The sequence below is a fragment of the Scyliorhinus canicula genome, chromosome 12 (genome assembly GCF_902713615.1).
Source record: "Scyliorhinus canicula chromosome 12, sScyCan1.1, whole genome shotgun sequence".
Lineage (NCBI taxonomy): Eukaryota > Metazoa > Chordata > Chondrichthyes > Carcharhiniformes > Scyliorhinidae > Scyliorhinus > Scyliorhinus canicula.
In genome coordinates, this window is record NC_052157.1 from 808,566 (window position 1) to 822,913 (window position 14,348).

The following is a 14,348-nucleotide window of genomic DNA, read 5'->3' on the forward strand; positions in this document are numbered from 1 at the left end:
GGGGGAGGGGGGGGAGTGGGGGGTGTTGGGGGGGAGTGGGGGGTGTTGGGGGGAGGGGGGGGGTGTTGGGGGGGAGTGGGGGTGTTGGGGGGAGGGGGGGGTGTTGGGGGGGAGTGGGGGGTGTTGGGGGGAGGGGGGGGGGGTGTTGGGGGGAGGGGGGGGAGGGGGGTTGGGGGAGTGGGGGGTGTGGGGGGGAGTGGGGGGTGTTGGGGGGGTTGTGTTGATTCTCCGGCCTTGCTGCCAGCTGATTGGTGGTGCTCTCAGCCAATCACTGAACGCCCCAGCGCAGGCAGCACGTGACCGGCAGGTCCGCGAATCAGGCTACGATCCGGAGCCACGTGAACCGGCCCCGCCCGTTGCCCCGCCCACTTTGGCCCTTCCCTCTCCCTCCCCCCCTTGCCCCCTCCCGTCCCCTCCCCTCCCCTCCCCTCCCCTCCCCGGCCCCTCCCCTGCCCCCCCCTCCCCACCCCGGCCCCGCCTGTGGCCCCGCCCACTTCCGGCCCCGCCCTCCCGCGGCCCTGCCCACTCCCGGCCCCGCCCACTTCCGGCCCCTCCCCGCCCTTGGCCCCGCCCACTCCTGGCCCCGCCTCCTCACGCGCTGGTCACGTGTGTGTAGGCCGCAGCCTCAGTCGGAGTGCATCCCGCAATGAGAGAAGTTGCAGCCGGTGCAGGTCCCGCGGCCCCGCCTCGCTGTCCCCACGCCGCCCGCCCATGGCTCAGGGCCTCGCCGAGCGTCTCCAGCCTCATCCGTGAAGAGAATGGTGGGTATCCGCGGGCCGGGCGGGGACCGGGGTGTCCGCGGGTGGCAGGAGGCCCAGGCGGGGGGAGCTGCGGAGCCGGACAGCCCAGTAACCATGGCGACTGCCCGTCCATCTCTCCCCCCCCCGTTCCCCCCGAAGTTCTCAGTTCCCCCCTCCCCCGGGTTGTCAGTGTTCCCCCCCCCCCCCCCCACGTTCTCTGTACCCCCCCCCCCCCCCATGTGATTGACTGAAATGCCCTCCGGGATAGAACAGTACAGCACCGAACAGGCCCTTCGGCCCTCAATGTTGTGCCGAGCCATGATCACCCTACTCAAACCCACGTATCCACCCTATACCCGTAACCCAACAACCCCCCCCTTAACCTTACTTTTTAGGACACTACGGGCAATTTATCATGGCCAATCCACCTAACCCGCACATCTTTGGACTGTGGGAGGAAACCGGAGCACCCGGAGGAAACCCACGCACACACGGGGAGAACGTGCAGACTCCGCACAGACAGTGACCCAGCCGGGAATCGAACCTGGGACCCTGGAGCTGTGAAGCATTTATGCTAACCACTATGCTACCCTGCTGCAATAAATGCTGGGACAGCGATCCCAGCGATGTCCACGTCCCAGGAACGAATAAAAAACCCCAGGACTGTTTTAGGTAGAACAAGCTCCTTTCAGTCTGATATCCTGTCCAATTCAATCAGTGTAGTTTCAATCTCAGTTACATCACCCAGCCTTGCATTTACTTAGCACCGAATCCTTCGCTACAGAAGCTGGCACTCAACCCATCAAGTCTGCAACAATGCTCCAAAAGAGCACCTGAGACCACTCCCCAACCCTATCCATGTAACCCTACCAAACCTTTGGACACTTCAGGGGCAATTTAGCATGGCCAGTTCACCTATTCTGCACACCATGTTCTTTCACTGTTATTGGGTCAAAACCCTGGAATAAGGCAAAGCCAGGGTGGGAGGGGTCTCTGATAATGCTGTCTGCCTTCCTGAGGCAGCGGGAGGTGTAGACAGAATCAATGTGTGGGCTATAAATGCTGGCCCAGCCAGTGACACGCACATCCCATGGACAAATATATTTTAAAAATCTATACCTTTAGTCCTCTGCACATTGAACTATTCCAGCTCTCTTCTGGCTGGCCTTCCATCCTTCACCCTCCCAAGTGTCAGCTTGTTTGAAGCCCTCTTGGACAAATCCTGAGTTTGGCTGTCTAATAATAATCGCTTATTGTCACAAGTAGGCTTCAATGAAGTTACTGTGAAAAGCCCCTAGTCACCACATTCCGGCGCTTGTTCGGGGAGGCTGGTACGGGAATTGAACCTGCGCTGCTGGTCTTGTTCTGCATTACAAGTTAGCTGTTTAGCCCACTGTGCTAGGCCAGCCCCTACAGTCTACTCCCGCGCACTGCAATTCATTGCCTTGAACACTCCACCTCTGCATTTCTGTCTTCTTTAGGACCCACATCTTTGATCGAGCTTATGATTATCTCTGAATCGATATTCACAGTGTCTTAATCTTTCATCCCAGCTCTGTAGTGCCACCAACCATTTTTCTTCATTGTGCTATATAAAGTTTTGTTGTAGTAAGAGTTCAATTTCATGTCACAAAATAGCAGTGATCATGATAAAATCGAATTAGCAGATGTTGGTGGTCATTATTGAGCTGAGTAGGGGGCAGCACGGTGGTGAAGTGGGTAGCCTTGCTGCCTCACGGCACTGAGGTCCCAGGTTCGATCCTGGCTCTGGGTCACTGGCCGTGTGGAGTTTGCACTCTGGGGCGGGGGGAGAAGCAAGAGAGGGGTCAGGGGGATGGTCTGTGGAGCTGCCTTTGTACCCCAGGTGTTCAGTTCAATATCAAAATTGTGAAATTGAGTTTCATAGATTTGGTAATTTACCGTTTACAGAAATTGGTCATGAAAACTGCTGAATTGTGTAACAAGCCAACAGGAAAATGAGTCTGCACCACCTCAGTCTTGCCTTTAGTGACAACACCGTCAATTCAATTGATCCTCCATCATTAATTTCTCAAACCGTAAAAATATCTTTTTGTACTAATCGCTAAAAATATCTTTTTAACACACTAACTCATAGCCAATACAGGCCGAATGCAGCATCAATTAATTTTAATGGTTATGATAAAGGTTGATTAAAATATTGTTCTGTAATAATGTCATTTAAGTGTCATATGGAGTTTAGAAACTCATACACATTTAACCCTAATTATTGGACAGCTCTGAGATATTGCATATCAGACTATACAATGCATGAAGTACAAACTGCAGGAATAATGGTGGTGTTTTCCCACCTATGGATTTTTTTTGGCATGGTTTGTACTGCTGTTTCCCACACAGTTTTTGATTCTTTGATATTTCTCCAATTATTTAGACAAAGTTGTGTTTCTGCCAGAGTGGGGGAATGTGTATCACAGATTTGAATTTGATTTTTTTCATTTTACTAATTATTAGGCATAACCTCAAACTTGGAATAGATACGGTGGAAAGACTGTTTGGATTCAACCATTTCATGTAGAGAATGTCAAATCTGTGGAGGGTGACATTATTGCTGTATTTCAGCAAACTGGAGAAGAGTTCACTCTTTCATCAGCTCCAAGAAGCTGATACATTTCCCATCGAGAGGTTGTGTCCGATATTCTCTAAACTCTGAATCGGGCCAGATGGATTGTAATGATCTGTACATTCTTTTCCTTCTAATCTTAATAATTCTGCACTTGATGTTTCTGTATAATACTGAATCAGTATTTCTGGTTAAATATGGCAGCATTCTGTGTTTCACAAATCATTGAGTAGTGATGGTCATTACATCCTGATTTGAATGTTTAATATCATTGAGTACTCTTGGCGCTCCTAGTTTTAAATATGTAATGGTGCTCTAAGTGATTATCAGCGTAGTCGGTATTACCACAGCTTCATTTGACTGTTTAGGGTTAGGCAGAATTTTACAATGCGTGTCATGATCCTAGTGTTTAATATTGCCAAATTGCCTTGGAGTTTATTAAATTGAGGGCTAATGCTTAATCTTTCGTAAAAATAGTAATTTATTTTTTAGTTTCTTGGTAATGAAATAGGGCAGCACGGTAGCATAGTGGTTAGCACTGTGGCTTCACAGCACCAGGGTCCCAGGTTCGATTCCCTGCTGGGTCACTGTCTGTGCGGAGTCTGCACGTTCTCCCTGTGTCTGCGTGGGTTTCCTCCGGGTGCTCCGGTTTCCTCCCACAGTCCAAAGGTGGATTGGCCATGCTAAATTATCCCTCGGTGTTCAAAGTTGCATCAGTGACGTTATGGGGAGTCCCGAAGTAGAGTGCTCTTTCACAGGGTTGGTGCAGATTTGATGGGCGAGTAGCCTCTTGCACAGTAGGAATTTCATATTCTGTACAAGTTTTTAAATGTTTCAATAAGTAGCTTTGCCAACCTGGCCGCTGATGTCAGTTTGTGCGGACAGGTAGTGAGCGATTATAACTTGGTATGGGTGAACATTCGAGGACAAGAGTTTACAATTCATTGAAGTTTATAGGTTTGAGAGTTTAGCTGCTAAATACTGGAGGAATCTACAATGCCATAAAGCCTTGTTTTGGGGTTTCAGAGTAGATGGGCAGCACAATGGTTAGCACTGCTGCCTCAGTGGCAGCGACCGGGTTCAATTCCAGCCTTGGGTGACTCTCTGTTTACACGTTCTCCCCATGTCTGTGTGGGTTTCCTCCGGGTGCTCTGGTTTCCTCCCACAATCCAATGATGTACAGGGTACGTGGATTGGCCATATTAAATTGCCCCGTAATGTCTCAAAGGTTAGGTGGGGTTACGGGGACAGGATGTGAGATTGGGTCTAGGTGGGGTACTCCTTCAGCGGGTCGGTACAGACTCGATGGGCCAAATGGCCTCCTTCTGCACTTTAGGGATTCTATGATTGTGCTTTTTAATTGCAACTTGATCTGCGCTTCTCACTAATTTATCTCACTGATTATTTTTATCCTTCAGAGTGGTAAAAGCTTAATGCACTGAGAATCATAGAATAATCACAGATGTTAATTTGGCAGTCAGAAATATCACCAGTCAGTGCTTAAATTGAAAGATATTAAGAAATGGAGCTAAGCAATAAATACAATACTTAACGAGTAAGAAATACTTAAAAGATGGAGCCTTGTGTGAGGCTGGGGTTGAAGCAGGAAGGTTACTTTGTGATTCCCAGAGATGCTGAGTCAAGGTTTTTAATTTTACACCTGTATGGTTGACAATCTGCGGTGTCTCGGAATGCCTGTTAAAAGGTGTCCATTTAGCCAGATGATAGAATGTGATGCTCACTCATTTCTGTGTTCAATCTAATTCTCAGGAGGAGAAAACAACATATATTTCTGTGCACAATAAGATCCTCGCACATGAAACGTGTAATGTAGAAGAGACTGTAAAATTGGCAGATGGGCAAGAAATCCATTGTAGCACCTCAATGTCGAAACATGTCCTGAAGTGCTTCGTGAAAACTTATCAGATACAAATATTTAGGAAGATTTCAAAATGCTACTTAATCTGCAACCCATTCAAAGCTTAAAGTAGCACAGTGGTTAGCACTGTTGCTTCACAAAACCAGGGACCAGGGTTCGATTCCAGCTTGGGTCACTGTCTGTGTGGAGTCTGCACGTTCTCCCCATGGCTGCGTGGGTTTCCTCCCACGAGTCCTGACAGACATGCTTAGAACAAAAGAACAAAGAAAACTATAGCACAGGAACAGCCCCTTCGGCCCTCCCAGCCTGCGCCGATCCAGATCCTTTATCTAAACCTGTCGTCTACTTTCCAATAATCTACTTCCCTCTGTTCCCTGCCCGTTCATATATCTGTCCAGATGCATCTTAAATGATGCTATCGTGCCCGCCTCTACAACCTCCGTTGGCAAAGTATTCCAGGCACCCACCACCCTCTGTGTAAAAAAAAAAAACTTTCCACCCACATCTCCCTTAAACCTTCCCCCTCTCACCTTGAAATCGTGACCCCCTTGTAATTGACACCCCCACTCTTGGAAAAAGCTTGTTGCTATCCACCTTGTTTATACCTTTCATAATTTTGTAGACCTCAATCAGGTCCCCCCTCAACCTCCGTCTTTCCAACGAAAACAATCCTAATCTACTCAACCTGTCTTCGTAGCTAGCACCCTCCACACCAGGCAGCATCCTGGTGAATCTCCTCTGCACCCTCTAAAGCATCCACATTCTTCTGGTAATGTGGGGACCAGAACTGCATGCAGTATTCCAAATGTGGCCTAACCAAAGTCCGATACAACAGTAACATGACCTGCCAACTTTTGTACTCAATACCCTGTCCGATGAAGGCAAGCATGCTGTATGCCTTCGTGACCACTCTATCGACCTGCGTTGCCACCTTCAGGGTACAATGGACCTAAACTCCCAGATCTCTCTGTACATGAATTTTCCCCAGGACTCTTCCATTGACTGTATAGTCCGCTCTTGAATTGGATCTTCCAAAATGCATCACCTCGCATCTGCCTGGATTGAACTCCATCTGCCATTTCTCTGCCCAACTCTCCTATCTATCTATATTTTGCTGTATTCTCTGACAGTCCTCCTTGCTATCTGCAACTCCACCAATTTTAGTATCATCTGCAAACTTGCTCATCAGACCATCTATACCTTCGTCCAGATCATTTATGTATATCACAAACAACAGTGGTCCGAGCATGGATCCCTGTGGAACACCATTAGTCACCTTTCTCCATTTTTAGACACTCCCTTCTACCACTACTCTCTGTCTCCTGTTGCCCAGCCTGTTCTTTATCCATCTAGCTAGTACACCCTGAACCCAATGCGACTTCACTTTTTCCATCAACCTGCCATGGGAAACTTCATCGAACACCTTACTGAAGTCCATATATGTGACATCTACAGCCCTTCCCTCATCAATTAACTTTGTCACTTCCTCAAAGAATTCTATTAGGTTTGTAAGACATGACCTTCCCTGCGCAAAACCATGCTGCCTATCACTGATAAGTCTATTTTCTTTCAAATGTGAATAGATCCTATCCCTCAGTATCTTCTCCAACAGTAAGAAGTCATGCAACACCAGGTTAAAGTCCAATTGGTTCGTTTCAAACTAGCTTTCGGAGCACTGCTCCTTCCTCGGGTGAATGAAGCGGTATGTTCCAGAAACATGTATATAGACAAATTCAAAGATGCCAGACAATGCTTGGAATGCGAGCATTTGCAGGTAATCAAGTCTTTACAGATCCAAAGATGAAATGAAATGAAAATCGCTTATTGTCACTAGTAGGCTTCAATTAAGTTAACTGAAAAGCCCCTAGTCGCCACATTCCGGTGCCTGTCTGGGGAGACTTCTACGGGAATCGAACCGTGCTGCTGGCCTGCTTGGTCTGCTTTAAAAGCCAGCGATTTAGCCCAGTGTGCTAAACCATCCCCTGGTAACCCTCGGTTAAAGAGGTGTGAATTGTCTCAAGCCAGGAAAGTTGGTAGGATTTCGCAAGCCCTGGCCAGATGATGGGGGATGAATGTAATGCAACATCAATCCCAGGTCCCGGTTGAGGCCGCACTCGTGTGCGGAACTTCGCTTTAAGTTTCTGCTCAGCGATTCTGCGTTGTCGCGCGTCCTGAAGGCCGCCTTGGAGAATGTTTACCCAGGGATCAGAGGCTGAATGCCCTTGACTGCTGAAGTGTTCCCCAACTGGAAGGGGACCTGACCCGTGCTCAAGGATGCTGCAAAGATATTGGTGGTTCAGTGGTAGAATTCTTGCCTGCCACGCGGGAGGCCCGGGTTCGATTCCCGGCCAATGCATCGCACCTCTGTGGGCAGCACGGTAGCATTGTGGATAGCACAATCGCTTCACAGCTCCAGGGTCCCAGGTTCGATTCCGGCTTGGATCACTGTCTGTGCGGAGTCTGCACATCCTCCCCGTGTGTGCGTGGGTTTCCTCCGGGTGCTCCGGTTTCCTCCCACAGTCCAAAGATGTACAGGTTAGGTGGATTGGCCATGATAAATTGCCCTTAGTGTTGGGTGGGGTTACTGGGTTATGGGGATAGGGTAGAGGTGTTAACCTTGGGTAGGGTGCTCTTTCCAGGAGCCGGTGCAGACTCGATGGGCCGAATGGCCTCCTTCTGCACTGTAAATTCTATGAAAAAAAAAGATAAGGCCCCAGCTATTTCATAGACATAGAATTTTATAGAATTTACAGTGCAGAAGGAGGCCATTCGGCGCATCGAGTCTGCACCGGCCCCTCGCTTCCCTCAGTAACCTGGGATAGATCCCATCCGGATCTGGGGACTTGTCCACATTAATGCCTTTTAGAAAAACCAAAACTTCCCCCTTCCTTATGCCGACTTGACCTAGAGTATTTAAACATCCATCCCCAACCTCAATATCCCTCTCCTTGGTGAATACCGATGGAAGGTGTTAGGTGAATTTGATATTCTGAATTCTCCCTCCGTGTACCCGAACAGGCGCTGGAATGTTGCGACTAGGGGCTTTTCACAGTAACTTCATTGCAGTGCTAATGTAAGCCTACTTGTGACAATAAAGATTGTTAAAAAAGGAAGAGGGAGGTGGGGAGTAGTGTTTTGGGCAAGGAATTCCCAAAGTTAAACAGCTGCCAATGGTGTCTTAAATCATAGAATTTACAGTGCAGAAGGAGGCCATTCAGCCCATCGAGTTTGCACCAACCTTTGGAAAAAGCACCCCATTTAAGCCCACACTTCCAACTTATCTGAATAACCCCACCTAACCTTTTTGGATACTAAGGGCAATTTAACATGGCCAGTCCACCTAACCCGCCTGTCTTTGGACTGTGGGAGGAAACCCGGAGGAAACCCACGCAGTCACAGGGAGACAGTGACCCAAGCCGGGAATTGAACCTGGGACCCTGGAGCTATGAAGCAACTATGCTAACTACTGTACTTCCGATGTGCTGAAGTGTGGATGGATGCACAAAACCGTGTCAGAAATAGAAATTTCTGGTGTGGTTGTGAGACAGAATATGGTTAGAGATAGATGCACTCTTCTAACCTGGCACAATGTTAAATGTATTACTTCTACTGAATATTAAACTCTGCAACTGTAAAACCAAATCAAAGTGAATTGCTAGAAAATAGGGAACTAGTTTCAATCTTGGCATGTTGGAAGTGTGAGGTTTTGTCACAAGCAGGCTAAATCTTTGTCCTACAGAAAGTAATCACCAATGACTCAACTGTTCTGCCTTCAATATGAATCTGCTTGTTATACAAAATAATTAAAATGTTTGAATAGTGAAAGTGAATTGAAATATTGGGTCCTAGTATAATTCAATTATTGCATTTTTAAGAAAAAATAAGTATGTAATTGATCTAAATTCAATATATTTTTCTTGTCTCTTGTTGATGTGGGTACAGTAGCAGGATGTGGGATCATGTCTGCAGTTTTCCTTGCATGTAGAGATGCTCGGGGAGGCAAATACAGATATTAATCAAGAAATTGTCATTGTGTACCTCCTGCTGACTGGTGGAAAAGGTGGGCATGCCACTTGATCTATTTCCTTTCTTAGTAATGGAAAGTTGCCACGTCATAGATTTGAAGGGAAGGAAGCTAATACTTCTTTAAAAAGTGAGTACATATATCCAGGAATTTACCAGACAGTGGGAGGAAACTAGATTAACCTCAGAGGACTGAGTCAGTCATCCACACTGTTTGAATGTCTGTCTTAAATTCAGCAAACTTAAAACCCCATCTGCAGCAGTAACCCTCATGTTTTTCATAAAAGAGCAACAATGAACAAGGATTGAGGGGGTGAATGAGAGTCATAATTTCCCTTTTCAAAGTTTATGATTGGCTTTCCTCTTCAGCTTTCCCATAAACAAGGCAGTGAGTTAGAAAAATACAAGAATGCTTCTTCTTCGTCTGGCATAAGGAACGGACGTGAAGTTATTCTTTGTTTCTGTCTCTACGATGCTTGGCTTGTTCTTGCAAGTGTGCATAGTTGGATAATGGAGGAAATGATGGCTATCTTGCTATTTCTTTTGCTTTTTGTAAAGTCTGCTTTTGGGCAATGGGTACAGGTCAAGTCCTGCATCCAGCCATTAGAAAACACAAAGGACCGGTGACTACCAATAACAGGCATCTGAATTCAACACCAAAACCACCCAGAAACATGGAACAGCACAGAACAGGCCCTTCGCCCCTCAATGTTGTGCCGAGCCTTGTCCGAAACCAAGATCAAGCTATCCCACTCCGTCATTCTGATGTGCTCCATGTGCCTATCCAATAACCACTTGAAAGTTCCTGAAGTGTCCGACTCCACTATCATAGCAGGCAGTCCATTCCACACCCAAACTACTCTGAGTAAAGAACCTACCTCGGACACCCCTCCTATATCTCCCACCCTGAACCTTATAGTTATGTCCCCTTGTAACAGCTATGTCCACCCGAGGAAATAGTCTCTGAACATCCACTCTATCTATCCCCCTCATCATCTTCTAAACCTCGATTAAGTCGCCTCTCATCCTCCTCCGCTCCAAAGAGAAAAGCCCTCGCTCCCTCAACCTTTCCTCATAAGACCTATCCTGCAAACCAGGCAGCATCCTGGTAAATCTCCTTTGCACCCTTTCCAATGCTTCCACATCCTTCCTATAGTGAGGTGACCAGAACTGCTCACAATACTCCAAATGTGGTCTCACCAGGGTCATATATAGTTGCAGCATAACCCCGCAGCTCTTAAACTCAAGCCCCTTGTTAATAGACGCTAACACACTATAAGCCTTCTTCATGGCTCTATCCACTTGTGTGGCAACCTTCAGAGATCTGTGGACATGAACCCCAAGATCTCTCTGTTCCTCCACATTCCTCAGAACCCAGCCGTTGACCCTGTAATCCGTATTCAAATTTTTTCTACCAAAATGAATCACCTCGCACTTATCAGGGTTAAACTCCATCTGCCATTTTTCGGCCCAGCTCTGCATCCTATCAATGTCTCTTTGCAGCCTAAAACAGCCCTCCACCTCATCCACTACTCCACCAATCTTGGTGTCATCAGCAAATTTAGTGACCCACCCTTCAGCCCCCTCCTCCAAGTCATTTATAAAAATCACAAATAGCAGAGGACCCAGCACTGATCCCTGTGGTACACCACTGGTAACTGGTCTCCAGTCTAAAATCCATGTATACGACATCAACTGCTCTACCTTCATCAACACACTTAGTTACCTCCTCAAAGAATTGATTCAAATTTCTGAGGCAAGACTTACCCTTCACGAATCCGTGTTGACTATCCCGTATTAAGCTGCATCTTTCCAAATATCATAAATCCTATTCTTCAGGACCTTTTCCATTAACTTCCCGACCACCGAAGTAAGACTAACTGGCCTATAATTACCAGGGTCATTCCTATTCCCTTTCTTGAACAGAGGAATAACATTCGCCACTCTCCAGTCCTCTGGCACTATCCCCATGGACAGTGAGGACCCAAAGATCAAGGCCAAAGGCTCTGCAATCTCATCCATTGCCTCCCAAAGAATCCTTGGATATATCCCATCTGGCCCAGGGGACTTGTCGACCCTCGGGTTTTTCAAAATTGCTAATACATCCTTCCTCAGAACGTCTACCTCCTCCAGCCGACCCGCCTGTATCACACTCGCAGCCTCAAAAACATGGCCCCTCTCCTTGGTGACTGAACAAAAGTATTCATTCAACGCCTCTCCTATTCCTTCTGACTCCATGCACAAGTTCCCACTACTGTCCTTGACCGGCCTTAACCTCACCCTGGTCATTCTTTTATTTCTCACATAAGAGTAAAAAGCCTTGGGGTTTTCCTTGATCCGACCCGCCAAGGACTTCTCATGCCCCCTCCAAGCTCTCCTAAGCCCTTTTTTTTTAGCTCATTCCTTGCTACCTTGTAACCCTCAAGCGACCCAACTGAACCTTGTTTTCTCATCCTTTCATACTCTTCCTTTTTCCTCTTGACAAGACATTCAACCTCTTTTGTGAACCATGGTTCCCTCACACGGCCATTTCCTCCCTGCCTGACTGGGACATACCTATCAAGGACACGCAGCATTTGTTCCTTGAACAAGCTCCACTTTTCATTTGTGCCTTTCCCTGACAGTTTCTGTTCCCATCTTATGCTCCCTAATTCTTGCCTAATCGCATCATAATGACCCCTCCCCCAATTATAATCCTTGCCCTGCCGTATGGCCCTATCCCTCTCCATTGTAATCGTGAAAGACACCGAATTGTGGTCACTATCTCCAAAGTGCTCTCCCACAAACAAATCTAACACTTGGCCCGGTTCATTACCCAGTACCAAATCCAATGTGGCCCCACCTCTTGTCGGCCTATCCACATATTGTGTCAGGAAACCCTCCTGCACACACTGTACAAAAACTGCCCCATCCAAACTGTTTGACCTATAGAGGTACCAATCAATATTTGGAAAGTTAAAGTCACCCATGACAACTACCCTGAGACCTCCACACCTATCCATAATCTGTTTTGCAATTTCTTCCTCCACATCTCTGTTACTATTTGGGGGCTTGTAGAAAACTCCTAACAATGTGACCGCTCCTTTCCTATTTCTAACTTCGGCCCATATTACTTCAGGCAGATTCCCTTCAAACTGCCTTTCTGCAGCCGTTAAACTATCCTTGATTAACAATGCTACTCCTCCACCTCTTTTACCACCTTCCCTACTCTTACTGAAACATCTAGACCCCGGAACTTCCAACAACCATTCCTGTCCCTGTTCTAACCATGTCTCCGTAATGGCCACAACATCGTAGTCCCAAGTACCAAACCACACTCCAAGTTCACCTACCTTATTCCGGATGTCCCTTGCATTGAAGTAGACATATTTCAACCCACCTTTCTGTCTGCCGGTACACTCCTGCGACCTTGATACCCTACTCAGTACCTCACTACTCTCAAGACTGGCTTCTGGACTACACCTTGTTTTCCCAGTCCCCTGACAAATTAGTTTAAACCCCCCCCGAAGAGCCGTAGCAAATTTCCCTCCCATGATATTGGTGCCCCTCTGGTTCAGATACAAACCATCCTGTCTGTACAGTTCCCACCTTCCCCAGAATGTGCTCCAATTATCTACGTACCCCTCCTGTTACTTGATTTGATGTGATGTTTGGAATTACTTTCCATATTTTGGTATAAAATTTGGGACTTTTAAAACTTGTGGACAATCCAGTTGTGTTACTGGGTGTTTTTGAGTGATATTACATTGAAATATTGGGACATGGTTTTCTTGCTATTTATTACACAGTTCACACAACTTGCTTATGTCTACAATATATTTCTAATTGTCTTTTTTTTCCTTTAACAAACACCATTACTGATATATTTTGTATCGGTAATATTCACGCTGGTTTGACTCAAAGTATAACATAAGAGTGTGCCATAAATGGATAAACTTCAAAGCAAGTTTCATGTGAAAGGAGTTTACAGACTCAGTATCCCTTTTTTCCCAGTTAGTGTTAAAATAGTTTGGTTGCGTAGATCTGCTAACTTGCTGACAATAGTTTTTTTTTCCCCTTTAAATTATTGTTTATAAAGTCTATCTGTGGGGCAGGGTTGACAATTTTGTTATTTTGATTTATAATTGTAGAGCAGTTTGACATGATTGTGGCACATTAAGGATGATTATAATTTTCTCAGCCCAGTGACTCATGTTGGAGGCAGACTTGCGTATTTGCTTTTATTTAGAATTGAAGACTATTAAGAATTTACATAGCACTGAAAGTCCTGTTTTAGGACAGATGGTAAGCGGGTGACATCTGAAGAGCTGTTGGATCATCCATTCTGCTTTTATTTTAAATAGTCCTTGTTGATAAGAACGGCCACGGGGATAATCGGATCAATGTAATTCTGCATAAATGATGAGTTAAGTTTTATAAAAAACCCACATTGAATAATTCAGTTTTAATGCGCACTCGTGATTTCTCTGGAGAAACAAGTCTGTGAAAACCTGAAGTAAATGGCCATGATTGTAAGTGAATGCAACATACTAAAGTGATGTAGTTTTTAGTTGTTTTGCAGATGCTCAGAACTCCAGTTTAAATGCAGATAAACTGAGTTCTGAATGTAAATGTTTTTTAAAGTTTACCTGGCTTAATACCTGATCATTGGCTAACAGTGCTGTGATTCACTTAAGTATTTTAGATTTAATTTGTCAGAGAATTGTGACTACGGGCTGCTTATTCTAAAAATGTTTTGAAATCATTTAAATTTCACAATTCATAACTTGCATCCACTTGTAACCGAAGATGGAAAGTGCTTAATGCAATTGCATGTCAGTTCACAAGTTAAAATTTTAGATATTAATCAAATTTTGCTGTTCTTAATTGTTGGTGCCTTATTTTTAAAGGATTTACACTTATTTATTTTTCCCCATCTGCAGTTCCAGTTCCCCCTGCAGACTGAGCTGGATGAGGTATGGTCAAACTGACACCTATGCAATCCTAATGGAAGATGGTTCCTTGATGTCCTGATATGTGCATATTTTGAAATAGTCCCAGTTTTCTTTTTACTGTCAGTTGCATGATAGCCGGCCTTATTGTCACCAAGAAATGAGACAGCACTTCT

The 14,348-nt window shown here is 45.9% G+C and overlaps 1 protein-coding gene and 1 non-coding gene across 7 annotated transcripts in view; both read left to right on the forward strand.

The window, feature by feature from the left end:
- Positions 1-609: 609 nt before the first annotated feature.
- trpm7 (transient receptor potential cation channel, subfamily M, member 7) overlaps positions 610-14,348 on the forward strand; it is a 215,726-nt gene continuing 201,987 nt past the window's right edge. For 4 of the 6 annotated variants that reach the window (XR_005462557.1, XM_038813818.1, XM_038813821.1 and 1 more), the window contains exons 1-2: positions 13,726-13,752; positions 14,164-14,196. Coding sequence is in view for 5 of the 6 variants with exons in the window: in XM_038813818.1 (XP_038669746.1) it covers positions 13,741-13,752; positions 14,164-14,196 (45 nt within the window). In the remaining variant the exon portion in view is untranslated. Of the gene's footprint in view, positions 762-13,725; positions 13,753-14,163; positions 14,197-14,348 lie in introns of those variants that run through there. The other 2 variants (XM_038813819.1, XM_038813820.1) reach the window with 2 other exon arrangements.
- Positions 7,504-7,574, forward strand: trnag-gcc. The gene has a single exon. It is a non-coding gene; the product is annotated as a tRNA-Gly (tRNA).